Source organism: Xiphophorus couchianus, chromosome 5 (genome assembly GCF_001444195.1).
Source record: "Xiphophorus couchianus chromosome 5, X_couchianus-1.0, whole genome shotgun sequence".
Classification (NCBI taxonomy): Eukaryota; Metazoa; Chordata; class Actinopteri; order Cyprinodontiformes; family Poeciliidae; genus Xiphophorus; species Xiphophorus couchianus.
The window spans coordinates 4,420,694-4,448,049 of record NC_040232.1 but is presented as its reverse complement, the minus strand read 5'-3'; the positions used below and the strand labels follow the sequence as shown (position 1 = coordinate 4,448,049).

The following is a 27,356-nucleotide window of genomic DNA, read 5'->3' as shown; positions in this document are numbered from 1 at the left end:
AAAAAGAATTCAAGATTTATTTATTTTTTGTCACCAATGGGTTTCCACAGTCAGAGTAACGTCATCTTGCCAACGCCGTACCATGTTGTTTTACATGTTTTACAGCTTCTATTTATTTGAACTTTAAACTCATGCTGACTCACGGATGGGATGATTGAAATAAAAAACAGCTTTTCAAAATATTTTCTGTTTTTGGTGATTTCTTTTCAAAGGATCCAAGAGAAAAAAAAAACTCGATTAAAATTGGAAATTGGATTTGATATGAAAGTAATCAGATTTTATTTTGCCCAAACAACATCTCATCACCTTCCTAAGTATAATTGCCTGGGTAATTTTTTTTTTAAAGATGATGTAAGCAAAAAAAAGAAATCAATTTTGGCAAATTATGACAGGCTATTATTTTAGGAAGGTGACGATTTTTAATTTGGGAAGCATTTTCTGTGTAAAACACACTTAGAGACACCCTTTCCCAAAGATACCGCATGTTCCTCTCTTACGATGGTTTTCGTTTGGTTTACAGTCCCTGAATTATCAGTTGATTTTCCGACACCAACGTAGGAAAATCTTTATCTATTCTAGTGCATCGAATAAATCCTCAAACGGCTTTCCATACTATGCGCTTTATGTGCAGCAGCAGCGGCGGCGCTTCGGCCGAAGAGCAGGAGGAGGAGCGCAGAGGCGCAGCGGTATTTATCGCGTTCTCGGGGTTAAAATCGCGGCTATTCCTCTGCATACGGACGGACACGACAGCAGGAAGACATTTCCGCTTATTCCTGTGGATAAATCGACCGCTAGTTAATATAACAACGCCTGTAAACAAGCGCTATCGGCGGACTGATTCGCACCTGCCGCGGAGGCATGGACAACAAAGACTGAAGCCAGCGCTGCTCCCCGGGCTGCGGAGAACCGAGCCGGGCTGCGCAGAACCGAGCCGGGCTGCCTCCGGCCCCTTAAAGAAATACAGTTTTCCTTAAAACTCGGTAGCAGAATCTGCTGGTTAACAGCACTTGTTTATAGGCCGAGCCGAGCCCGAACCTCTCGGTTTATTTATAGTAGCGCTTGCTTGTTTTTTTTCTCCTCAATCATTAAATCTTAAATGGTTATAAATGATAGATATTAGCCCAGGTGAATAACAAGGCCTCCGTAGTTGGTTTTTTTTTTTAATTTAATGAACATTGCTTACTAGGACCAGTTTGACGGGATAGTGAATTCAATGGTTCTGTTATAAAATAAAATACAAATAAATAGAAATATGTGGGTCATTCCCGAAGATGTGTTGCTGGCGGGAGCGCTGTGGCTCACCGAGAGAGCGAATCCGTACTTCATCCTCCAGAGACGGAAAGGCCACGGGGATGGAGGCGGCGGACTGGCCGGTGAGTCCCAGCCTTGAGCTGCCATGACTGTGCAACACCACAGAGATAAATATGATCATTTACCATTAATTAAAGATGTCGGGTGGCCAGGTGATGGTCACATGATCAATCAGCTGTGAGGCGACCTCTCACCTTCAGTAACAAATCAATCATGCTGCTTATTGATTTCGAAATTAATCAACTCAAGACGTAAAAAACAGCTGAATCTTATCTTAGCCTCCACAGAAAATAACTTATTTTTGTCTTATCTGGGGATTTTGTAAGGATATTGACTGCAGAAGAAATTAAATTCCTACCCAAACAATGAGGCTTTCTGCTGTGCTGCTGCTGCTAACAGCTTCGGAGGCTGAATAACAGGGGATCTGTTTGCCAAACAGCCTGAGAGTGATTCTGTTTGCTTGTTCATGCTGAATCATTCTTCTCCTTCTCTTCCTCACTCATCCTCCTCTTCCTCATTGGCATACTCTATCTAAAATGGGTCAAACGGCAGCAGGAGGATGAGGAGGTTATTGAAATAACTGGCCAAAGTTCTCATAAATTGAGATATTGATGTTCTCCGAGTTGCGAAACGCAGGACATTTTCTGGCCTGGAATCAGCTGACTGTGGTGATTTTGGGGCTTTAAAAGTCAGACTGCAGTTTTTGGAGTATCGGTGCACAGAGGAAGACTTTTACTGTTTTCAGAATAGTCTTCCTAACCCTGCCAGCAATTACTGGGTGTTTTTGCACTGTCGGGGACCAAAGTTGCAACATTGGTTACATTTTCAGTCGCTGCAGGTCATTGTCATACTGCATTGTGGCAAACAAACCAAACCCTTTGAGCAACCTGTTCCCATCCTCGCCAGTGGTGGCGCTGCACCAAAACCTACTGAAGGAAATGACACGATAACCTCTGAAGAAGACACTTCCTTCTTCACAAAATGTAAACAGAAACAGAGTGGCATCAGATTTTAACGGTTATAGGATTTTTCAAGCCATTTCTCTTGCTAGCTCTACAATATCGAGTTTGTTTTTGTTGTATTTACCCAGAATGCCCTACACTTTAGTCCACTTCCTTCTTTTGGAGCAGTCTCCGGTCCTCTTGGCATTCACATCATGCATTCAAATGGTGCCTAAATTCAAACTAGTTTGATTCAATCAATTAATCAAGCTAGTTTGATTAATTAAGCCCTAAACAGGGCTTAAACATCCTAAGGATGCGTTCATACCAGCCCTGTTTAGTGCTGGAGAAAAGTCGTGATTTTAGTGATGTTATCTTTTCAGACGGCTACAAGCAGACCACAGAGGGCTGCAGTCTCTTTGCTGTCAGATTAATGACAAACCTTCAATCAGATGCAGCTTAGTGACCAGCAACAGCTATCAAGTCCAAACTATTTGGACACAGATCCTTTATACTAAAAAAGTAAAATACCGATCGCAGCTTAAAGAATTGACCTAAAACATGTTGGTGTGGATGATAGCTAGTCAATATCTGCAATATTTCACACCAGTTACCCTCTAATTGACCTGATAAATGACATTTAAATCCTATTTTGGGGTAAAAATCTCTAGAAATAGACACCAATAACGATGAACGTATTTTGTTTTCACTGAGGATATTAGGTGCCAAATGGATTGCACAAGTTCTTGGCCCTTACACCAAATTCTTATCAACGTGCGTCCTGACTGGTTGTCACATGGTCAAAGTCTATGAATAGATGACAAAAACCTGTCTAAACATTTGAAGGAAATGTTTCAAATGGAGGCTTTAAGACACTACTTATCTAGATTCCTGTTGATGCTAGCTTTGCTAACATTATCTTGTACAAGAGAAGTGGCTTCCTTGATCATCGCTGCTATTTGTACGTCAAATTTACGGGCGTACCAGAAACAGGCAACAAAAGTTCCAGCTCAGGGACTTTTGCATGTTAAAAAAGCAAAACACAATGAAATGTTCTAAACACATTAAAATCTGTTATTAATTCATCAAAATTAATATATTATAATCCATAAAAAAACATTTAGGGTCCTCTAAAACACTTTTTGTGTGAAAAAGTTACCATTTAAAAAAAAAAAGAAACAGCCCCCAAAACAGGGCCTTAGTTTCAGATCTTTATTCACAATGATGCAGATCATCATATTTGTCAGAAAAGAAAAGATTCTGCTGCAGATTGAGTAACGTTACTGTTAAGTAAAGTCACTACAGGCTTCATTCTGCTTTCCAGACGGTGGAATAGATTTCAGTTCGGATCCTAAGCCTCAACCAGCAATTCATTTTTATTCAGTCATTCCAAAGGTTAAATAACAATGACTTTATTGCCGCATAACACCTTCAAACACAGTTAGATTAAACAAAAACGTTATAGAAAAATTAGAAACAAGATTCAGAGAAGTTCCTGGGTGGAAATATTTTTTGGTATTAATAGTTTTTGTCAAAGCCTCTGAATCCGAGAAGCTGTTAAATAAAATCTTGCTTATTTAGCAAGGAGAGTAAATTTCCTTGCTGCGCGTTTCCCCTGCTTTATTTAGACATCTGAAGAAACCGCACACATTTCAGCTCCAGTTTATTGTTTTATATTCGAGGTGTCAAAGCTCATTATACCTGTTCATACTTGTTCAGACACTTAATTGTTTAGAACTTTTTTTAGTCTTCCCATTCCTTTGCCAATTACCTGATCCCCAGTTGATTGTTTGATTTGTATACTGAATTACAGCTGTAGAGTCGTCTGTTATCCTGAATGGAAACCAGTATAGCACCAGTATTATTTAAGAGCTGCATTAATAAAACTAGATCATTTTATTTGCGCCACATCTACTGAACTCTCATCAAAAACACCAACCAAGTCTCTGCTTTGGCAATATTAAATGTGCCAAGTAGTGTCAGGGGATGATGTCATGGTTATATAAAAGCTGTGCTTGCTGACTTGCTGTGCGTGCCAGTTGCTACTGAGCAGTGCCCGGCAACACTGGCACGGCCCTCCGGCTTTTCCTCCAGGATGCTGAGCAGCCACCATCAGCACCAGAGCAGAGCATGTAAACCAGAAGCTCAGCGCGGGCGTAAAACGCGACAGGATGTAGTCTGAATGGGCAGTTTGTGCAGAATACAGTGAAACCGATCAAGTGTGAAGAAGGTTGCATGATGCAGCACTATGACACTGTGGCCTCTGAGAAATAGAAAAATGGTAATCGTCTCTGGATGCTTTCCAGGCTGACATTTAGAGCAGGTGGCCCTTTCTCTGAATGTGCACGGCTCCATGTTTAATTCCTTCCCCAGAAGATTCCACCTGAGGTTTATGCCAAGATCAGGGCATGAGAAAGTATGCAGATTTGCATTTAAGGCCTGAAAATCTGCCTGTCAGTCAGAGCAGTGAGTAAAAGGTCAACAGACAGAAGATCTTTTATAGAGACACCAAAGTGGAAAGTTAATTGAAGCTTTGCATGAAGTTATAAAAATAAATTTGCGAAATGGGAACAAGCTAATTTAGAAAAAACGCAAGTTTTTTTTCATAGTTTTTGCACTAAAATGTGGTGGTTTTTCTTTTGGCACTTTTTTTTTTTCACTTTACACAAGTCAACAACTGGATGTTACTACTGGGGCAAACGACAAAGACAAGAAGTGGCAGGAAGATGATGGTTTGTTTTTGTTTTTCGAACATCTCAGTTGGCTTGACCAAAAGTCTCACAGCATCACAGTTCATAAATTTAAACATTTAAATGTGTCGAATCCACAACTGTTCTGTAAAATTGTACACAGTTTCCCCAAAATGCCGAAATGGAGGGGTTATAAGTAGCCACTCCCAAATAGGCGGGACTTGAACAAGACTCCAACGTCTCCTCTGATTGGTTGATGAGTGTTTAGTGTTGGCATCATGGCTGAATTATGACTATATCTCATGTAGCTGTTCACATTTGTCGCTGACATGATTTTTAATAACTTATCGAGTGAACAAGCTTATTTATGGGTGATTTTAATTTCTTATTTAATAGAAACACTTCAATTGTTTGAAAAATTGTTTCAACATCAGCAGAATATCAACAAAGATTTTCACGCATTTGTAATGGAAATGCAGTGATCATATCTGCATGTGGGCTGTCAGAAAGTCCTGATTGGTATGTTATTGTTGTATCTCATATTCCAGGCGTCATGTTGATGAAAAAAGCTGCAGGAGGGGAATTGTTTTTTAGCAAAATAGGAAAATACACAACAAAACCCCATTTGATCTCACTGTAAATGCTTTAAGTCGCAGACTGTTGAGTCATTTGTTTCATAATTGAACACGAGGGGGCTCATAGCATAAAACTATTCTCGTTTTGCACCGCATTTCATAATACAGATTATTTTTGTTTGAAGAGGATCATGCTTCTCCTTCTGCAGGCCTCAGCTTGCAGTGAAACACTTATTGTAAGTGAAGATTGATGGCTAGAGATGATGGGAACGTATATTTACCCTGCTGTGGGTAGCCTAATTTGGTCGGTTTCTGTATCAGTTTCAGGTCAGTGGGCTTATTGTTGACATTTGTGGTTACCCACCACAGATTCTCTGTTTTCTTTTCAAGTTGCGGGGGAGGACCGAAAATCAGGTAACTGTTTACATGCTGTGAGCCTGGTTTCCTGTTCCAACACCACATGGAAAAACACGCTCAGAATGTGATTCGTTTCGCTCGAACAGCAGGAACATCTGATTGTCTCTTTCTTAGAGAAACCAGGGTATCATATGACTTTTTCTTTCTTTTTTTTTAGAGTTTATTTTTGATCAGCATGAGTTTTCCAGTCAGAAAGGATAACTGGACTATTAGAGCTGCTTTGTTGTTTGTTTGGTTTTTAGGTTGTGTGGGGTGAACACGTTGTGTTTTCATGAGTTAATCCTGCAGGCTTCATGTTTGGCATCAAACACAGAAGAGGAAAACACAGATTCATCCAGTGCTGGACTAAAAAAATGACAGATTTAGCTAATAGTTTCTACTGAAATCACCCAGAGACTTTATTTGTTTCCACCGCAGTCTTGGCACCGTTATTCTCATTTGGTTTTCCTGAAGTAAACCTCAACTCTCACCTTGATTGAGCCTGTTGTGTCATGCAGGGCAACTAGAGTCCAGAGCTGCAGGTTTTCACAAAGTTTCACCACAAGATTTCTGAAGGGAGCGGCAGCTCCTCACACGTTGGTTTACACCAACACCTTCAAGCCTTTTTTGTTTTTTTCAGGTCGGCATGCAAGCGTCAGCAGTGACTTGGCGTTAACTTGCTGTTTTTCTGTAGTCAAACATGTCATGAATGCAAAAGCAGCTTCCTCTTTAGCAGAATGTTGAGTGTCAGCTTTGTTTTACATGGCTAAATAGGTGCTGAATGCTGAAAGTAAGATGAGAAGGAATATTAAGGAGAAATCTGAGCTTTCTTCCTGCACACCAGCTGCTCCCTTTGTTAATAAGGAAGCTTTCTTTTCCCTCCTTTGTCTCCTCTATCCTCCCCCACCTACTCATTTTATATATGACTCATACATTTTGCCACAAAGGAGCTTTAAAACAAAAATAACTTGGAAAGGATCTTGTCTTGCAAACCTACTTGGTTCTGACGTTTGAATTTTAAAGGAGACTGTGGGTGGTTGGGACCACTGACTAAAAGGTAGTTGATGCGAAAGTACTACACAAACTTAGTAGAAGCTAATGCTAAATGCTCACTTCAGTTCAAGGTAGATCTGCCTGTGAAAGCACCAATTTAATTTTGACATACTTTATATGTTGTGTAATACCCTTAGATTTTGTATTTATGATTACAGGGGAAAAAAGCAAGAGAGTGGGAGGAAAAGTAATGGAATTGCTGCATAAAGTCTTCATTTCAAAATAAACATTTTAACTATTTGAAGAATTTTCAAGTCAATAACCAAGATTTCAAATTTTGCAGGTGTCAGACTTTATTCAGCTGAATGTTTACACAATAATTAAATAAATGAGCTCTTTAGTGTTTATCTAGAAAAAGCTTAGAATGCTAAACATTTTTTAAGTTGTTCTCACATGTAGCTTCTTGGGTGTTGCTGTCGACCTCCTTGCAATTGTAAAGTCTGTTATGTCACTATTTTCCTATCGGTGGTTTTGTACACTTCTCCTGACTGATACCTTCATACAATAAGAACTTTTGATGCTTTCTAAGTTGTCTTGGGCCTGTGACTTGAGCTAAAGGATTCAAATGAGCAGAAATTCAGAAACTTCCACTAGAGTTTAAACTTTGAGCTGAAACAAACTGAATATTGAAATTACACAAAAACTTCTTCACTAGTTTGAAATTGTAATGCCTTTAACTTTAAATCAGGTTCTGATTTAAAGTTATCTACGTGTTTCTGGATCTGCCGGGGCCTGAACAGAGTCGGCATTTTCTTGTTTAAAAGTATTTACTTAACATTTTATTTCTGCAGGTCAGATGTTACGATTTCTCCTTTCTTTGCACTGTGGCCCACATTTTAAATGTTCCTGGGCAAGACTGGTTAAAAAGCCCAAACAGCGTTAACTTGATGTTAAATTATCGGTTTTAACATGCTAAGTTGGAAGATTTGAGTTTGAGAAGCGCTGGCATATCAACACACAAACCTGGACGAATAGTCAGTTACTTCAAATGGATTCATGCTAATTGGTTACAACTAATGGATACATTATTAAAGGGCTTATTAACTATTAATAAGGCCATTGGTTATAACTCATCTATAATTTAAGTAGGACTTGTTTGAAAAATGCTGGGCAGTAACGGTGTTGCAGAGGATGACTGCTTAGTAAGTAAACATAAGTTGAAGCCTCAGGAAACTTAAATTGTGGCGCTCTCCCTGTTGAAATGGAAAAAATACTGACATGTTTTTAGATAACTTTGGTTTTGTCTGCAACAAATTTATGGTATCAAAATCTGCATCAAATGTTTTTTCCCCTCCTGTTTGCTAGAGAACAATCTGAAGTTTAAGATTTCAGTTTTTTTGCTTAATAATTTATTTTGTGCGGTTGCAGGTTTGCTTGTTGGGACTTTGGATGTCGTTCTGGACTCGAGTGCTCGGATGGCTCCTTATCGGATCCTCTACCAGACCCCGGACTCTTTAGTCTACTGGATCATCGCTCACGGTATGAGAACATTTTTCACTCCCACACCTCATGTTCATCTTCAAGAACGAAAAGAGATCAATAAACTGAGCTGCCACACCTTAAATTGTAAGTTTATTTTTAGCTGTATGGAGTCAGATAAAGGCTGAATGACATGGGTTGCATAAAATGTTGCAAATTTATCAACATTGCAGTATCACTTTATGCAATATTAATGTTGCAAAGAACTGCTTGGATGGCAAATATTAGCCATGCCTTCCTGCATGATACAATAGCAATATGTGGCGATGCTTGTTGTTGTTTTAAAAGGACGCTGAGATGAACACTGTTTATTTGTTTACATATCACAAGATATATCGTCTTCGCCACGTTTATCCGCATCATGTTGCATGTTTCCCTGATTGGCTTTCTGCGTCGTTTGGCAGGAATTTTTTGTTTCTTTTTAATTAAATGAAGGTTACAGTTGAGTTTATTTATACAGGTGAACAACCAATTTGTAATTAAACGGAGTCATTTGTCTGAAATAGACATTTTAACGCAACAGCTTGACTCTAAAATAGATCTGGCTCTTTTTTCGTCTCCTCCCAGCTCCTTGTTCCTCCTCCCAGTAATCTGATGTCTAATGTGGCCAGGGTCCATTAAATAAAGGGCTGCTGGCTGCAGCGTGTGGCAGCCATCGCTGTTCTGGGATCAGTTTCTACCTAAATAATCTGTTTTGCTGTCACATCTAAGCATCAACTAATTTAATTTGAAATAATAAAAAAAGCCAGAACAGAATTATCAGAAATGAAAGTTTAAAGTGTGTGTTGTTGACTTGCAGGGTTTTATCTTCATTTCCTCTGTTGGATAAACTCCCTGCTGACTGTTTGGCTCTTCTGTTGTGCTGAAACAGTTTCTCGGAGCCCCAGGGGTTCGCTCTCATGGTCTTGTTTTCTTGGCTGTACCGCTTAAAAGCCAAATATTGAATTTACTATGAAAGACTCTTTGTTCATTGTTTCTAGAAAAAATAAAAACATGGTACCAGAATATAAACATACTGCTGGTTTTCTTGGGGTTTTTCCCACATATTGACATTTCTCTTTATTTCATAAAGTCCCGTATAAAGATGTCTGATGTGGTCAAACTCCTAGATTTTAGGTTGCAAAAATTACACTCTGACATACTATTGTAAATTTTTCATACAGATTGTGACACCATCTCCTACAATTATTGTAGAAAACTAACAAATACTGAATTAATTTTGCTCCCGGATTGGTTTTAATTAGATAATAACTCATTCTCCTACAAACGTCTTTAATTTTGTTATCCAGAATCTTTGGAAGGAAAGACATCTGTCCTGCTTTTCTTTTTTCTTTCTGAAATGTCAGGGAAATATTCAGTTTTATTAGTATTGTTGGTCCATATTTCTCAGATGACTCAATCTATTGGGTTTCCTTAGATGGAAACTTTTTAAACTACTTTGAATAATTAATTAAGCATACTGTACTGTTTGTTAACAAGGATCAACTCAAATGTATGCCTGAATGAATTGAAATGATTTTGTTTTTTTGTAAAGTGCCTTAAGCTGTCTTGTATTGTATTGTTCTCCTGACTATTTTTATAGATTCTTTTGATTTTTTTCAACTTGTCTGCAAATTATGGCCTTAGCTGACGTATTGTAATATCCCGAACCTTAGAAAAAGACGGCTGAATTAGTTTGACTTAATAGGATTTACTCTAATTGATGGTAGGAGTAGACTGAATGCTGAAAGTGATTCAAAATTGTTTAATGATTTGCAGAGAAATCCATCCAGGTTATTGCAGCTTTTTAAAGCCTTAATATTTTTTCACTTACAGTAAGTTTTGAAAAATTTTATTTTAAAGATGGAGAAAGTTTTCAAATGATTTACAAAGAGTGGATTTCATAAATTAACTGTCCATGCAGCATGATAGCACCATAGGCGCAGTGCATTTCCTCAGTCCTCCTTTATTTGTCCTCCTCGTCCTGCAGGAACGTCTCGGAAAGAGATCACGGAGCACTGGGAGTGGCTCGAACACAACCTGCTGCAGACTCTGTCCATCTTCGAGAACGAGAATGACATTACCACCTTTGTGAAAGGAAAAGTGCAGGCAAGTCCTCAGCCTCATGCAGAAAAGCCCCTTTATGTCTTGTTTTCAAAAACATTACATTTTCTTGGCTTTTTTTTGTTTGTTTTTTGGGTGAAAAGAATTTGATTGACATTCAATCAATCTGCATAGTATTTATTCACACTATATGGACTCTTTCAAAGCATTTTTTTTATTTGAGTAAAACCAGATCCAAAATCATCTCTTTAAATTGAATGTGCATCATTGTAAAAATCACAGATTATTCTTTTTATACATAAAATATTGTTAAAAAAATTTTTTCAGGCTGTTGACTCTTAAAAAAACAGTAATGCCACTGAGTTTCTCAGTTTCAGCATCTTGTTGTCTCTGTAATTGTCAATTTTCTGTTTCTTTTCCAGGGGATAATCGCAGAGTTCAACAAGAATCATGACGTCAAAGAGGACGACGACACGGACAAATTTAAGGAGGCGAGTTCGAAGTTTCGAAAACTGTTCGGGATGCCAGATGAAGAGAAGCTGGTCAACTATTACTCCTGCAGCTACTGGAAGGGGAAGGTTCCCCGGCAAGGATGGCTTTACCTCAGCATCAACCACCTCTGCTTCTACTCATATTTACTGGGAAAAGAAGGTGTGTATTATCTGTGTATTAAAATACATCCCATCACCGGTTAAAAGTTAAAAAGTTGAGATGCTTGTAGTCGATTTGGCTCATTGGATTGGAAATATAGCTGAGGATCATCAGCATATCGAAGGATATTTATCAGAGATGTATAAATTCTGGTTGGTTCAACCATTGGTTCATTGATTAGCAACATTTTTCAGGTGTTTTCACACCTGATAGTCTTTCAGACTCTGTTCAGTTGGGGACCAAAATTGCACCATTTGTTACATTTCACACTGCTTTGTTTAAAATGATCCAAACTAATTGATGAACCTATACACCGCCTCGCCTGTGGTGGCGCTGCACTAAGAACTACAGAAGGAAACACAAAAACCTTTTTGTCATTTTTGAAAAAGACGCTGAGCGCAAATTCCTTCTTCATGAAATGAAAACAGAAATGGAGTGTTGTCAGATTTTTGCAGTTGTAGGATTTCTCTTTTGTCTTCTCAAAAGACCAAGAGCCATTTCTACCTTTAGTGCTAGATTCTTGAGTTTGTGTTGGTTGTATTTACCCAGAATGCCCTTCACTATAGTTCACTTTATGCTTTTGGAGGGGTCTCTGGACTGTTTGACGTCTACATATACATTTAAGCATCACAAGAGTTCACTTCAACCAAACCAAGACATAGGTTTTGTTTCTTTTAGTCCGCATTAAAGTTTGATTATGCATTCACACCTCCCCAAAGGTGTGGATGCCTCTCACACCTTTGGGGAGGTTTGTTTGTTTAGACTTTTTAGTTAAACAATCTATAGTTTGGTCTAAGCAGATTAAAATGGGCTGGTGTGAATGCAACCTTAGTTTAGCTAAAAATGAGCTCTACAAGTTTTTTAAGTCAAGGTTCAATTACAGCTAGCCTTCATTAAGGATAGCTTAATCATGTCTAAAATTGAACCGTATCATTTCCTCTCTCTGTCACTCTCAGCCAAACTGGTGGTCCGCTGGGCCGACATCACCCAGCTGGAGAAGAGCGCCACCCTTCTTCTGCCCGATGTCATCAAGGTGAGCACTCGCACCAACGAGCACCTCTTCTCTGTCTTCCTAAACATCAACGAGACCTTCAAACTGGCGGAACAGCTGGCCAACATCGCCATGCGGCGGCTGCTGGACAACAAAGGCTTCGAACTGGACCGCTCGCTGCCCAAGCTGAAGAAGAAGTCGCCCAAGAAGGTGTCGGCACTGAAGAGGTACGAGAAAGCTAACGTAACCACGCTAACGTTAGATGAAGTGTCAGTGGAAGTGACTCTTACACTGCAGAAACACAAAACCTTACCAAGTAATTATGATCTAGTTTCTAGTGCAAATATCTTGGAATAATACAAAGCTAACTTATAAGTAAACTTTCAGCAAGATGAAAAAGTACTAATACCACTGTTATAATTTTTTCCACTTATAACATGGGAAAATGTCTTATAAGTAAAATCATCTCCAATGGAACAAACACTTTTTAAAATCATTGTTAAGAAATCATTGATTTAAAATAAGCTCCTACATCTTGCTGAAAAGTTGTAGGACTTTTAAGTTACTTGTAGTTTTATTTCAAATGAACTAAGATATTTGTGCAAGAAACTGGACCAAAAACTACTTGGTAAGATTGTGTGTTTCTGCAGTGCAGGATACAAAAGGGTGTGGTAACATAAACCGAGCCTGAGCCTGTGCTTATTGGCTATGTTTTATCTAGACAAATATTTGACTTGGCTGCTGTGCACTGCACTGTCTGTTGGTCTATTCATTCACATAAGTTGTAAAACTTCACTAAAACATTTAATCTTTTTCAAAGTTCCTCTGTTAAACATCATATAATACAAGCATTTTGCACCTTTTAGAGATCTGGATGCGAGAGCAAAGAGCGAGCGTTACCGGGCACTCTTCCGTCTGCCCAAAGACGAAAAACTAGATGGACACACAGACTGCACGCTGTGGACGCCATTTAACAAGATGCACATCCTGGGCCAGATGTTTGTGTCCACCAACTACATCTGCTTCACCAGCAAGGAGGAGACGCTGTGCAGCCTCATCATCCCCCTGCGTGAGGTGAGGAAGGAAATACAGTTTGGTCATGTTGTAATAGTTTGCATGTCGTGGCGTGTCACTACCTGTCTGCTTTGGGAAGGCAGGTTGTAAAAATACAACTTGTGATTTGAGGAGAGTCTTCTTTAGGAAAATCTAAACGATTTAGTTTTTTGTTTTTTTTGAAGATTGTTGAGACATAAATTTAATCTGTTTTTCTTTTTCTTTGATTTCACTCCTAATTTCTCTCGATGCCCTGCAGGTGACCATCGTGGAGAAGGCAGACAGCTCCAACGTTCTGCCGAGCCCGCTCTCCATCAGCACCAAGAATCGCATGACTTTTCTGTTTGCCAACCTGAAAGACAGAGACTTCCTGGTACAGAGGATCTCCGACTTTCTGCAGCAAACCACCTCCAAGATTTACCTGGAAAAGGAGCTGAACAGCAGCCTGAACAGCTCGGATGACGAGGTACAAACAGAGTCGGGGTTCATTCAGATCTTTCTTGCCTCTGACAAAAAGTAGGGAGTTGCTGTTTGAGGAGGATATTGCTCTAGATCATGCATAAATAAATAAGAGTCTATACAAGGAAAATAATAAATGTGGAATTTCTAAATGAAATACTTTAGTTTTCAGTTAAAAGTAGGAACTAGCAGAGCCTAACATTAATTACTGCAACAGTGTCTCTACAGGTCTGCCTAAAGATCAGATCCAGAACGCTGCTGCTGGCGTTTTCACTAAACCCAGGGAGATGGAACTGATCACACCAGTTCTAACATCCTTCCACTGGCTCCCTGCAGCTCAGAGAACAGACTTTAAGATACTGTTGCTGGTTTATAAATCATTGAACAGTTTAGCACCACAATACATTAAAGATCTGCTGCTGTTGTATCAACCTTCCAAACCTCTCAAGTCTCCTGGTTCTGGTTCTGCTCTGCATCCCCAGAACCAGAACCAAACATGGAGAAACAGTATTCAACTTCTATGCACCACAAATCCAGAACAAGCTTCCAGAAAAACTGCTAAAACGCTGAGGAGTTTTGTTTGCATCAAAGCTAAAAGCCCATTTTGGGACTTGCCTCACCTGTCAAACATACATTTAAATGTTGCTCTTCTGCAGGTTTACTCCCATCCCAGCTCCCTGCTGTCCTGCAGTCCGCAGCAAAGTCTGGCCTCAGACGTCGAGCGCACCTTCAACCTGAACGACAACAGCGTGCCGACAACCTCAGAGGCCCTCATGACCATGTACCGCCGCCGCTCACCTGAGGAGTTTAACCCCAAACTGGTGAGTCCCATTACGATTTGCAGGTAGGAATCCTCTCGTCTCGTCTGCCCGACCTTTGATCCCTGCCGATTCACTTCCTCTCAGGCAAAGGAGTTCCTGAAGGAGCAGGCATGGAAGAACCACTTCACGGAGTTTGGCGAGGGGGTGTGCATGTACCGTACGGAGAAGACGAAGGAGCTCGTCCTCAAAGGCATCCCCGAGAGCATGAGGGGAGAGCTGTGGCTGCTGTTTTCAGGTGGGCAAGCAATTCAAACGCATTACCTGCAGAAACCCGTGCTGGAAACCACACACCGAGCCGAAAAGGAAACCCGAAGCGTATTTCAGGCGCTTTTTATGAAACGAAGACTTCCTGTTTACAGATTAGAGAACAACAGTTTAACATCTGCTGGGAGAAGTTTCTCTAAAACGTCTGCAGCTTGATTCATTTTCAGTTAGTTTAAACTGCAGTTTGTTCAAAAAGCATTAATACTCCTTCAACCTTCTTATATTCTGTCACATTACAACCACAAACGTCAATGTTCTTAATTAGAATTAATTTTTTTAGACCATTACAAAATAGTGCATAATGAGGTGGAAGGAAAATGCCTCTACTCTGTGCTCAGCCTCAATAAGTTTAATACTTTACTGAACCACCTTTTTGCTGCATTTCCGGCTGCAGATTTTCTCGGCCAGCTTTGCAAACATAGACACTGAAATGTTCTTCACCCATTTTTCTGTGTAAAACGGCTACAACTGAACATTAATGCTCTTGTCCAGAGCTGCAGCTAATGATTACTTTAATAATCAAGTATTCTGACGTTCAAGTCGAGTAATCTGATTTGAAACTTGGCACATTCTGCAGGTTGTTCATTTAACCACTTGGGTCTACTTTACACAATGTTCAAAATACCTAAAAAGAACAAATATACATTAAATTCTTTTTTAAATTGGAATAATGTGCGCTGCTTTATCTAAAGCAGGTTAGGCGAATAATTTTATCTACGTCACAAAATTCCAGTAAAATGTATCAAAATTTGTGGATTTAATGTGGAAAAGGTCAAGAGGTGTGAATACTTTTGGATGCCTGTCCAATATTAAAAATGGGCACGGTCATAGTTTTTTGTTTAAAAATATTAGCTTTGTTATTAAGTGTATTGCTAGGTCCTCTTGTTAAATCACTTTGCATTAAAAAAATCTGGAACAAAATTGTACAAATTGATCAAAAAGACTTGAACTGTTTGAGAAAGACAATAGATGTAAAAGAAAAACTCAGGTGTCGGCCTTTGCTATTACATAATGTTTGAACTGCACGTTTTTACAAAATATTTCCAGAAACGTCTCAAAAGTTTTAAAGGCAATTATCAGGTCAATTTCAGCCTGTAAAGGGTTAATATAGAAAAAGGAGACGTGCAAAAACAGAGTTGCAAATTATGGAACTGACGGGAACTAATCCAACACAACTGGATTTACTTGAATCAGAGGGAACAGCAGCAGTGTGTCATTTTTCAAGCTTCGGCTCGTGTAGCGAAATCTTTCACCACTCAAAGCACGCCGCAAGCAAGAACACAATCCAGAGGTTTCAGTTTACAACCACAGTCATGTGTCACATGCCTGCAGCTGCAGATCATCACCTGAGTGAAGGTAGGTCACAGACGGCCTGACCCAGTTGTTAGTGAGTAAACACATCCTCAGTGCAGAAGGCAGAGTTCACTGTTCAGTTTTAATCACCTTGATCTTCCCTGATCTCTGAAACATGCAGCTGTTGCGTCATTTTACACCACATGGTATGAAAACCAGCTTGGCAAGAAGCATAATTATATCAAACCAAACATGGAGAAGCAACATTCAGTCTTATACGCACCACAAATCTGGAACGCAATTCCAGAAAACTGCAAAGATGCTGAAACACTGAGTTCGTTTAAGTCAGGGCTAGAAACCCACCAGCTCAGCGTGACCTTTGATTCATAACAACTGGAACGTTAATCAACATATTTCATTTTATTTTAGTAATCATATTTGACAATGTAATGTTTATTGCATGTTTCATAAATGGTTGATGCTTTATGTTTTTATGGTGTAAAGAACTTTGTACTGCCTTGTTGCAGAGATGTGTTACATGAATAAAAACCGTCCTTGAAGGTGGAGCACGATCAGCTGCAGGTTTAAATTAACAGGTTAAATGAAGCCATTTTGTTCATATAAACTACATTTATAGACTATATCTGGTGTTAAATGTGTAGCTTCTGGTCTTTAATTTAAACTGAGAAAAGATGAAAAGGAGAACAAAACTGATTTTGTGCCGCAAACTTAAAAAACTTCCAATTTGGGTGGAAATTTCTAAAATACAAATAATATTGATTTACATAGGATATATTTAGTTATTGAGATTTCTACACATTATTTTACTTTTAACAGAATCATTTAAATCTGACAATGCAGCAAAAACAGAATAGTAGTTTTATTTACTTTGTATCTGCACTATAACATATTATACCTTATATGTAAAATACATAAGGTAATATATATATATATATATATATATATATATATATATATATATATATATATATTTAGTTTACTGAAAAATAATTTCAGATGTCATGCATGCTGCTGCTTTCAGTTTTTAAACCCTGTGTGTTTTTCTGGACAGGGGCGATCAACGAGATGACGACTCACCCCGGTTACTACGAAGACCTGGTGGAGAAATCGATGGGGAAGTACAACCTGGCCACCGAGGAGATCGAGAGGGACCTGCACCGCTCACTGCCGGAGCACCCGGCCTTCCAGAACGAGATGGGCATCGCCGCACTGCGCAGGGTCCTGACCGCCTACGCTTTCAGGAACCCTAACATCGGATACTGTCAGGTGAAGACGTGATTCTGATTATCCAAACATGACCCGGCAACAGCAGCGAGGGGTGTCGCTATCCGATCACAAGATTGGAAATCGGGCCCGATCAAGTGGTATCAGACTGGATCGGAATCAAACATTGATAAATAAGGCGAATAAAAAAATAAGGGACATTCCGGATTGGGCTGTATGATGAGACAAAAATTATATTATCATTTTGTATCAGTCAATATCGATAATTATTGATTAGTCTGAAATACTGCCAAACTGGTAAATGGGACCTTTCCTGTTTTATCCGCAGTTTTCACTCCACAAAGTTATTTTTTATTTTTAAGCAGTTATGAGGAACGTTGGTGAAACTCTAAACTGCTGCTGCGCAAGTTACTCAACAGGTTGTTGCTAGGTAACCAAAGAGTGAGTGAGTTGCTAGGTAACCAAAGAGTGAGTGAGTTGCTAGGTAATCAAAGAGTGAGTAAGTTAGTTGATTCCACCAACCTAGCTAAGGTAGATGAGAGAGGTTGAGCTTCTAAAGCTTTTCCTCTGCCTACATCTCCCAGAATGCTGTGCAGTTCAGTGATCCAGAACTGAACACTGGATCAGAATATTCTATCAGACGTATTATCTTTTGATACAGATCATGTGTCTATCGCAACATATTAAATTGATTTATCGTCCAGTTCTATCCTGGATCTGTTTCTTCACTCTTAATTTTTTTAATGTATTTTTGGAAGTATCAGGTCGGGACTCAAAACGTCCGACTTGGACGTCCCCAGCTGCTGCTGCCTTCCTGTTCTGTTTCTGAATCTTTCTTGTCTCGACAGGCCATGAACATCGTCACGTCCGTGTTGCTGCTTTACGCTAAAGAAGAAGAAGCTTTCTGGCTCCTCGTGGCTCTCTGCGAGAGGATGCTGCCTGACTACTACAACACAAGAGTAGTGGGTCAGTCTGAACACATGCAGCTAGACGTTTGATTTAGTGATTTGTGTGTGTGAAGATGTAACAGCATCGTACCCTCACGTTTAGGAGCCCTGGTTGATCAGGGAGTGTTCGAGGAGCTCGCCCGCGAGTACGTGCCACAGCTTTACGACTGCATGCAGGACCTGGGCGTCATATCCACCATCTCTCTCTCCTGGTTCCTCACCCTCTTCCTGTCTGTCATGCCGTTCGAGAGCGCCGTGGTGGTGGTCGACTGTTTCTTCTACGACGGCATCAAGGTCATCTTTCAGCTGGCGCTGTCCGTTCTGCACGCCAGCATCCACCAGTTACTGGGCTGCAAGGACGACGGAGAGGCCATGACAGTCCTGGGCAGGTATGGAGGAGGAGATGCTAGAGATGCAACTAGGGGTGCATTGATTACAGTTTTCTGGCTGAAAGCCGATTACTGATCTTTAAAGAGCCACGGGACAGCAGAAGAGGACAGTGGTTGATTTTTAGACCTTTGCTGAGGTAGATAAGATCAGTAAATAGGATCACATGCAAGTATCTGCTGATCACCAATCTCCCAAAATTAAGGAAATTGGCACCAATAAATTGGCAAGCTGATAAGTCGGTGCACATATTTTGCAAGAACAGCAGTAAAGTTAACACTTTAGCTTTCAAATTTCAGTCAGTTCATCCTTAGAGCACAAAACTTCTTTCAACAACTTACAGATTCTGGCATTTTAGCATTAAAATCTGTTTTTAATTTAATAGAAAATCACTTTTATGTTTTCCAAATAACATTTACAGGTCTAATGAAAAACAGTCTCATTCCTTCAGCCTTTGATAAAATAAAAGGTGTAATTAGGCAGAAACATCTCACTTTGGTAGCTGCTGTACAGAAACAGCAGATGTGGTTATTGTAAATTATATTTTGGGACTGTATTTTGGTTATTGTGGATATCTGGACACATTTCTGTACATGCAGCTTTAATTAGAAGCTGAACAGCAGCAACTTAAAACTAATTTGTTTCTGTTATGTTTTGTGTTGTTATGCTGCTGACCCAATCATTGTCTGTTTTAATGCGGTCTCATTTTGTCTGTGTGCAGGTACCTGGACAGTGTGACCAATAAGGACAGCACCCTCCCTCCCATCCCTCACCTTCACTCTCTGCTCACCGATAACGGAGAACCACATCCAGAGGTGGACATCTTCAAACTGGTCCGCAGCTCCTATGAGGTAAAACATCTTGTATCTGTCTGACTGATTAGCAAGGCCGGTTTTTAACACAATAACTTGAAGATGTTGTGTTATTTTTTTCAGTGTACTGAGAGAGATCCATCCTTCATGTCTGTGTTTTTTCCTTTTCTGTAGAAATTCGGCTCGATTCGCGCAGACGTGATTGAACAGATGCGCTTCAAACAGAGACTGAGGGTCATTCAGACCATTGAGGACACAACCAAACGCAACGTGGTGAGAAACGTCTGCAATCATTAAGAGTTTCATTTTCACGCATGGTTTATTCCATGCTGCTCATTAAATCTAACTGCAGAAAAGTAACTGGATGAGAATGAAAGAAGCTTTGATGTCGTTTTAGAGATGAGATTCTCACGGTTTGTCCTCTTTTATTCCAGGTTCGAACTATTGTGACAGAGACGGCTTTCAGTATTGATGAGTTGGAGGAGCTTTATGTGCTCTTCAAGGTGAGTCGCAACTTTTTCATTGTAAGAAAACACAAGATATAATCTTAATCATTATAGAAAGAAGGTTGCCACAATTTGAGCTTGATTGACGCTAAACAGATTAATCAAAAAAGGTTTAATTTTTAGTCAACATCACCATACTGAACGCTATTAGGTGGTGCAGCAACACTCTTCAGTGTGAATGTTGTTATTGAGGAAAGAGAATCCTCTTTCAGAGAGTCAGAGAGAAAAGCTTTCAGCAGATAATGGGAAAGTTGACCATATCGCTGCAGAATTGCACTTGTTTTTCACACACACACACACACACACACACACACACACACACAGCCCCCCCCCCCCCCCCCCCCCCCCCCCACACACACACAGTAACAACTGTGGTTACAGCAGCACTAATTATGCTAATCGCTCACAAAAGACGCTAAAATTTCAACTTTGCAATGATTGTAGTCTTCATAAAATTACAAAACCATTTTAAAACAAGTGACCAGTACAGCACTAAATAAAACAACTGAAAGTTCACAGTAATAAAAACAATAAATGCTGTTCTTTTATCTTTTATCATAGTTGTTGAACAGAAACCAAAAACCACTAAAATAATTATTGGCAGTTTGAAGCTTTGCTATTATTTCTCACTGTCTGAAGTTAAATCAGATCAAACTTCTCTTGTTTTAGGTCAGTCAGAATTACCAACATTCTGTCCATTTGCCAAAACAAACAGCACTTTAGTTCCAGCTGCATTTTTTAAAGTTTGTACCCGTCTCTTCTGTTGTCTTCTTCAGGCAGAGCACCTGAGCAGCTGTTACTGGGGCAGCAGCAGTAACCCCACCGAGCACCACGACCCCAGCCTGCCTTACCTGGAGCAGTACCGCATCGACGTGGAGCTGTTCAAGGGCCTGTTCGCCCTGCTGTTCCCCTGGGCCAACGGGGCCCACTCCGACCCGCTGGCGGTGCGTTTCTTCCGTCTGCTGGACGAAAACGGGGACGCCCTCCTCAACTTCCGAGACTTCATCAACGGCCTGGGTTAGCAGGGATGGGTTACGAACACATCCGTTCTGGATGTAGCTGGTTCTGTCTCAGCTCTCAACTCGATGTTGTGTGCTGCAGGTGTTTTGTGTCATGGGGATCTAACGGAGAAGCTGAAGCTCCTCTACAAGATGCACGTCTTACCTGGTGAGTGACAGACAGGCAGCACAAATATTTGATACTACTGAACAGTAGCTGCACTCCATTACAAATGTCAAAGTACAAAGTGTTTCTATTAAATAAGAAATGCAATTAAAATCACATAAACAAATTTAAAAAACATGCTGTGCCATCATCCTCCAACTACTTCCTGTCTTCTAATTTGTCTTTCCGCCATTAGTGACATCTGGTTGTTGTTCTTGTGACTTCTGTGATTGCGGTTTTGCAAAATAAAACTATTTTGATACGGCCAAAAGAAACACCTCATCTTAAGACCAACATTTTTTATCAAAAAACAAGAGTTTTTTTTAAATTAGTGTGTTTCTATGAAGTTAATTTAGTTTCAAAATATTACATTGTGGCATTATATGGCCAGTGGAATAGAGCTACGTATCTTATTTTTAGTGTACTAAAATATTTGCACTAGCATCTAGACAGAAAACAAAGTAAAGTTTAGTTTTTTGCACTGCTGTAGCGATTATGCTGTTTTTCAACAGGATAAAAAAATTTTGAGCCTCCTTGAACTTTTTCATTTTAGCCTAATTCTGTAAAGAAACTGTTTTTCCCCAGAGATCACTCATGAGCAAGAAGAGCCCGACTCGGCCTTTGAAGCCACTCAGTACTTCTTCGAAGACATCACCCCAGAAACATCCATCAGTAAGTTTAAAACTCCTAACAGATCACTTCTTTGTGGAGCACATATTTTATTTTTCAGGTTTAGTCAGAGCAGATCGGCGTACAGACCCAGAAAGCAGACTGGAGATTTTTATCATGCAGTTTGCGAGTACAATCAGATTTTGTGGCGATGTGATTTGCATGTGAAGGATGCAATCGAGTTAACCATGCAACCACAAATCCCACTGTCTGATTGAAGCAATGCCGATTGAACTAGATGGCATTGCAGAAGCTTTTCAATGGATACATTTAAGTTTGTTTGTAAAGCACATTTCAGCAACAAGTGTTATATACCATAAAAACATCAGTTACATCAGTTAATTGTTACATCTTAACAATTTTCCATTATCAAAATCATCAGTACACATAAATTATGTTGATAAATGTCTCATTTACTACTAGTCAAAGGCAACAATAAACCAGTTTTTTGCCTTTATTTAAAGTAAGTCCATGCTTCTACCTTTCAAACAGACTTTCCATTTTTTTATCCTTAAGGTCTTTCAAAAGTTTGAATAGTTTAGCTGCTTTTTTCAACCACTTTTCTGTTTCTCCATTCAAGCCCATCAAACAAGCAAATTAATATGACAAAATTCAGTGTTAATTGTTGAAATCATGTATGAAAAACAAACACAATGTCAATATTGTGTGAACTCACTTTGTCTGTAGATTTAGATATATATAGATATGTTTCCATCAAATAAGATACACAATTAAAATCAAGTGAATAAATTTAAAAAAAAACATGTTGTGTCTTGCCACAGATTCACCTTGGGTATTAATCTGGACTTTGACTAGACCATTTTAAAACATGAGTATGCTTTGATTGTAGCTCAGGTTCCTTATTTACTACTGATCTTCTCAGGTCGGGACCCAAAGGGTCGAGGCGAGAAGGATGATGGCTTCGTCAGAGTTACGTTCAAGACTGAAAAAGGTGAGAGAATCATACTACACAATCAAAGATGCTTAATAAAAAACCTCATCAGGGAAGAAGAAGGTTCTGTGTCTGAGATGAATGTGTCTGTGTGTGGAATGGGCGTATGCAGGCTGAAGCTAATTATGTGTCATTATCTACAGTGAAGTTAGTCCTCTATTAACCCTGCCTGAAAGGCCGCTCGCAGAGGAAGAAGCCATGACTCAAAAAGCAACATAGAAAGCTAAAGCTTTAGAGTTTGCTAAAGCGCTCAAGTAATTTCCTCCATTTGAGTAAGGTTCTGTCAGGAGCAATGGACTAAAATTCTAGTAAATTATTGTGAGACGTTTGTGGAAACCTAAATGTTTGACCCAAGTTATGAGTTCAAAAGGCAATTTTACTAAATGCTACTACTATGTTTCTGGCTCTTGGCAAGAAAATGTGTGGCTGTTTATAGAATGTCTTAACTGTAATATGGAACCCAAGCGTCTAATTTAAATGTGAAAACCTTGAAGAGATTCTTCATATTTATTTAACAGTGAAGAAACTGAACACTCCTGATTACCGTCATTACCTGAAACTGTGGAACGAGGAGACGAAGCCCAAACGAGAAAGCACAAAGGACCTTCCAAAGCTGAACCAGGTAGGATTTGATCTAGAAATGGCTTTGTGCTTAGAGATCATAATTAAGTACATTTATGTCTGTGTGTTTAGACAAATACGTTTTTTAAGTTAATTCAGCAATGTTTTTTTGTATCGGACTGGTACTGGCCGATACTAAACCTCACATATTGGAAGTGAAAAAGTGGATCCATGGATCTTACATGGATCTCTACACTCTGATTTACTCAGTGTAGAGTAAATCTCCATAGGCACCAGCAACCCTTGTTTAGATGTGGGCATTTATCATAATGTTTATCATTTATTGTGGTAATTTCTTATAATGATATGAATTGTGATGTATTGTTTCTGTCTTTCAGAGTCAGTTCATTGAGCTTTGTAAGACGCTCTACAGCATGTTCAGTGAGGATGTAGCTGAGCAGGAGCTTTATCACGCCACTGCAACCGTCACCAGTCTGCTGCTGGAAATGGGAGAAGTGGGGAAGCTCTTCACTTCCAGCGGCCGGAAAGACCCCAGCCAGGAGACGGATTCAGAGTCGAGTTTGTGCAGGAGAGACTTGGTGGATCTCAAATTCACCCAAGACCCTCCGGATTTGGGAGATGTTTTCATCCCGGCGGAGCTGGAGGACAAGCCGAGCCCCAGCGAGGACGACAAGCGGCAGGATGTGAGCGAGGAGCTGGCGCCCATGCAGGACATCAAGCTGGAAGACTCGTCCCCTAAGGAGACGGGGACGTCGTCCGCCATGCTCATCTCCGACGACGAAACAAAAGACGACACGTCCATGTCGTCGTACTCGGTGCTGAGCGCCGGCTCCCACGAGCTGGACGAGAAGCTGCAGTGCGAAGACATCGCCGATGACACGGTGCTGGTGCGCAGCGACGAGCGGCCCTCGGAGCGCGAACGGAGGGGGATTCCCAACGGCGGCGGCCTGCCACACAGCACCAGCATCGACAAAGACTGGGCCATCACCTTCGAGCAGTTCCTGGCCTCCGTCCTCACCGAGCAGGCTCTGGTGCGGTACTTCGAGAAGCCGGTGGACGTGGCGGCACGCATCACCAACGCCAAGAACGTGCGGAAAGTCGGGCGCCCCCTGCTGTCCACAAGTGACTATGAGATCTCTCTCTCTGGCTGAAGGACTAAAGTGCTTCTGAAGAGTTTCTGTAACATTTTCTAGGATTATGGAGGAAATTGTACAAGTGTATATGTGAAAGAATGTGACCAAAACTGCTTCTAATGACGTATTTTACCAGAAATTTAAAACCTACTATGTAAATCAATAGATCCTGTCGTCTGAAAAGACTGCACTGCAAAAATACAAAATCTTACCAAGTATTTTTGGTCCAATTCCTAGTGCAAATATATCAGTTTTGTTTTATTTCAGGTATACTAACTTACCAGTAACTTTTCAGGAAAATGCATGAGCTTGGTTTAGGTAAATAATCACTTAATATTGATGAGAAAGTTCTAGTTCTTCTGGAGGATTATTCACTTAAAGCAAGATATTTTCCCCATGTTGCAAGTACGGGTGCACTGATAAATCAGTCTTGATTTCCTTAATCAGATCATTGATCAGCTGACACATACATGTGAAGCTGATCTTATCCACCGATCTTACTTGGCGGTTTAAAAATCAACCTCTGTCCTCTTCTGCTCTGCAGTGAGAGAGGCTTGACTTTCTGCTCGTTGGCTGTTAACAATAGTCAACCCACTGTTGCCAACTCAGCGAATTTCTTGCTATATTTAGCAACATTTCAGACAAACAAAAATCAGCATCGGCCAAAATCAGAACCTGCAGGTCAGGCTTTTTAAAGCTTATAATTGGCCGTAAAAATGCAATCGGTGCACACATAGTTATAAATGAAATTATCTGCCAGTGGAACTAGAATGTTTTCATCAATATTAAGGAATTATTGGCTTTAAAAAAGCTCTCATATCTTTCTGAAAAGTTACTTGTAAGTTAGTTTCAAGAGTTCTAAGAAAATGGACCAAACGTACTTGGTAAGATTTTGAGTTTTTGCAGTGTAGAGACTCGCTCACGGTTTGCTCAGATAAAATCAAGTGTGTATAAGTAGTGGCTGTACCTTTATAAGACAATATGCATACGTGGTATTAATCTGATATCTCTGTACAACTAGGCTGTGTAGATGTCCACACATATAGTGTTTGAAACCACTTCTATACTTTGCTTCAGAGCTGTTAGATCTTCTTGTAACCTTTGAACCCGTTACTGAAAATTTAGCAGCGGGAAATATAAAAGTTCAAGCAACTTTTAAAGAACTTTTGCACAGTTCTGTACAGTATGGTTCCAACTAGGATATGAATAATTCTACAGTGTGTATCGTCACTTATCACATCTGGTCAAACTGTTGCTTCCTTTAGTTGCAATTCTGATTGCTGCTAAGCCAGAAGACAGAGCGATAGAGATCCATTGTTGTGAAAACACTCCAGTTCACTTTAATGCTGTTCGTCACTTTAGCAGATTATTTATTTTCTTCAGTTGACAAAAAATGAAACCAACCTGTACAACAAATGCATAGACAGATTCTATTCAACTCCTAAAACATTCTATTTAAGCTACAGAGAAAATATTTTCATTTCTTTCAGTATTATCACACTAAAATGAAGAGCTTCTTTGTTTACAATGTGTCAAAGCTCACTACTGCATCTGCTTGCCTTTTATTTTTTTATTACATTTTTGTCCTTCCAGACATGCGTTTTTTAATTTTTTTTATTTTGTGCATTTTTACATAATTTTTTTTTCTACTGTAAATATGTTGAATTTATTTGACCACATGTTGCTGCTCTGGATTCTGGTGCGTTGTGTATCACTCGTCTAATTAAAATCAGTATCATTAATTCAGATTGCTGCCTTCAGAGCTTTATTCACCTTCCTGTAATGGTGCGTGACTGCCATCTAGTGGCAGAACTCTCATATTTCCTTTATTTGAGCCAAACATATCGGTGGTGTCCAAAGTGCGGCCTGGGGGCCATTTACGGCCCTCGGAACAATTTTGAATGGCCCTTGATCACAGTACATGCAGTTGACACACAAAGTATTCATTCAGGTTTTCACTTTGAATATAATTTCTTTTTAGAGTAAGAGGAGACAAAAGGCAGTTTAGATTAACAAGCTTGTCAAAATGAAGCTAGACTCGCAGAGCCATATTCTGTTATTACTAAAAAGACGCAAAAAATCCAGAATAAGATGAAAAATATACTATATGGTTTGCTGTATTTTTGTTTCTTTTAATCTGGCAAACCTTTTTTTGTTTGTTTAAAAGCTACAATTTACATATTTCTCATACAGAAATCCGATTGCTTTTCTCATTACATTTAAAATATTGTTTATTTGCGACCCTCTGGGTTCTTTCAACTTGATATTTTTGGTCCCCAAGCCAAAAAGTTTGGACACCCCTGATGTGGATTATTTTTCATCCATCTATTTTCTTCCACTTATTAGAAATTGGAGTTGTGGATGTAACAGTCATTTTTGTTGCAACTCTTCAACTGGATGCATAAATTTATATTGCTTGCCACTCCACCTCTGACCTAATGGCCCGTGAAGATACCAAACACGTCCAGCTAGAGGCCGGCTTTGTGTTCCTTCACTTTGTGGAGAGAACCCGTGGATACACACTAGTTTAATCTGGCACACACTGAGTTAACACAGCAAAGTCCACAGATTTTTTAAGCAAAATCAATACATTTAAAAAAAACTAACATTTCTAAGAACAGTACTCAGCTTACAGAATAAGTTTAATGAATACTAAAGTATTCCGTTTCAAAAGTTCAAAATCATCTTTAAGCAAATAGAAGTTGTGATTCTGATGGAAACATCTGACCAAAAGAGTTATTATAGTTAAAATCTGTTAAGTTTCAGTCTTAATTCTCTCACAGCATGTGTGTATGTCAGACAGCGAGAAAAACAAGCCTCGGTTCTTTCCGCTCATCCGTCTCTAATGTCCGAGCTTCTGGGGGTTGTGGTCGCAGTCGTCCAATCACAGCTCAGAATGCCACTGGTTGGTGGGAACAAGCCTTTTTTGGACTCCTGAG

The 27,356-nt window shown here is 39.7% G+C and overlaps 1 protein-coding gene across 1 annotated transcript; it reads left to right on the top strand.

The window, feature by feature from the left end:
* Nucleotides 1-628: 628 nt before the first annotated feature.
* tbc1d9 (TBC1 domain family, member 9 (with GRAM domain)) lies at nucleotides 629-26,165 on the top strand. Its single transcript, XM_028017510.1, has 21 exons — nucleotides 629-1,373; nucleotides 8,335-8,445; nucleotides 10,415-10,533; nucleotides 10,911-11,139; nucleotides 12,096-12,357; nucleotides 12,997-13,204; nucleotides 13,443-13,649; nucleotides 14,299-14,463; nucleotides 14,548-14,698; nucleotides 17,093-17,307; nucleotides 18,114-18,231; nucleotides 18,316-18,601; nucleotides 19,321-19,450; nucleotides 19,586-19,684; nucleotides 19,846-19,914; nucleotides 20,694-20,934; nucleotides 21,019-21,084; nucleotides 21,667-21,753; nucleotides 22,634-22,702; nucleotides 23,221-23,324; nucleotides 23,662-26,165. Exons 1-21 carry the CDS (start codon nucleotides 1,253-1,255, stop codon nucleotides 24,433-24,435), a joined length of 3,831 nt encoding a protein of 1,276 aa, XP_027873311.1. The 5' UTR covers nucleotides 629-1,252; the 3' UTR covers nucleotides 24,436-26,165.
* The last annotated feature ends 1,191 nt before the right edge of the window (nucleotides 26,166-27,356 follow it).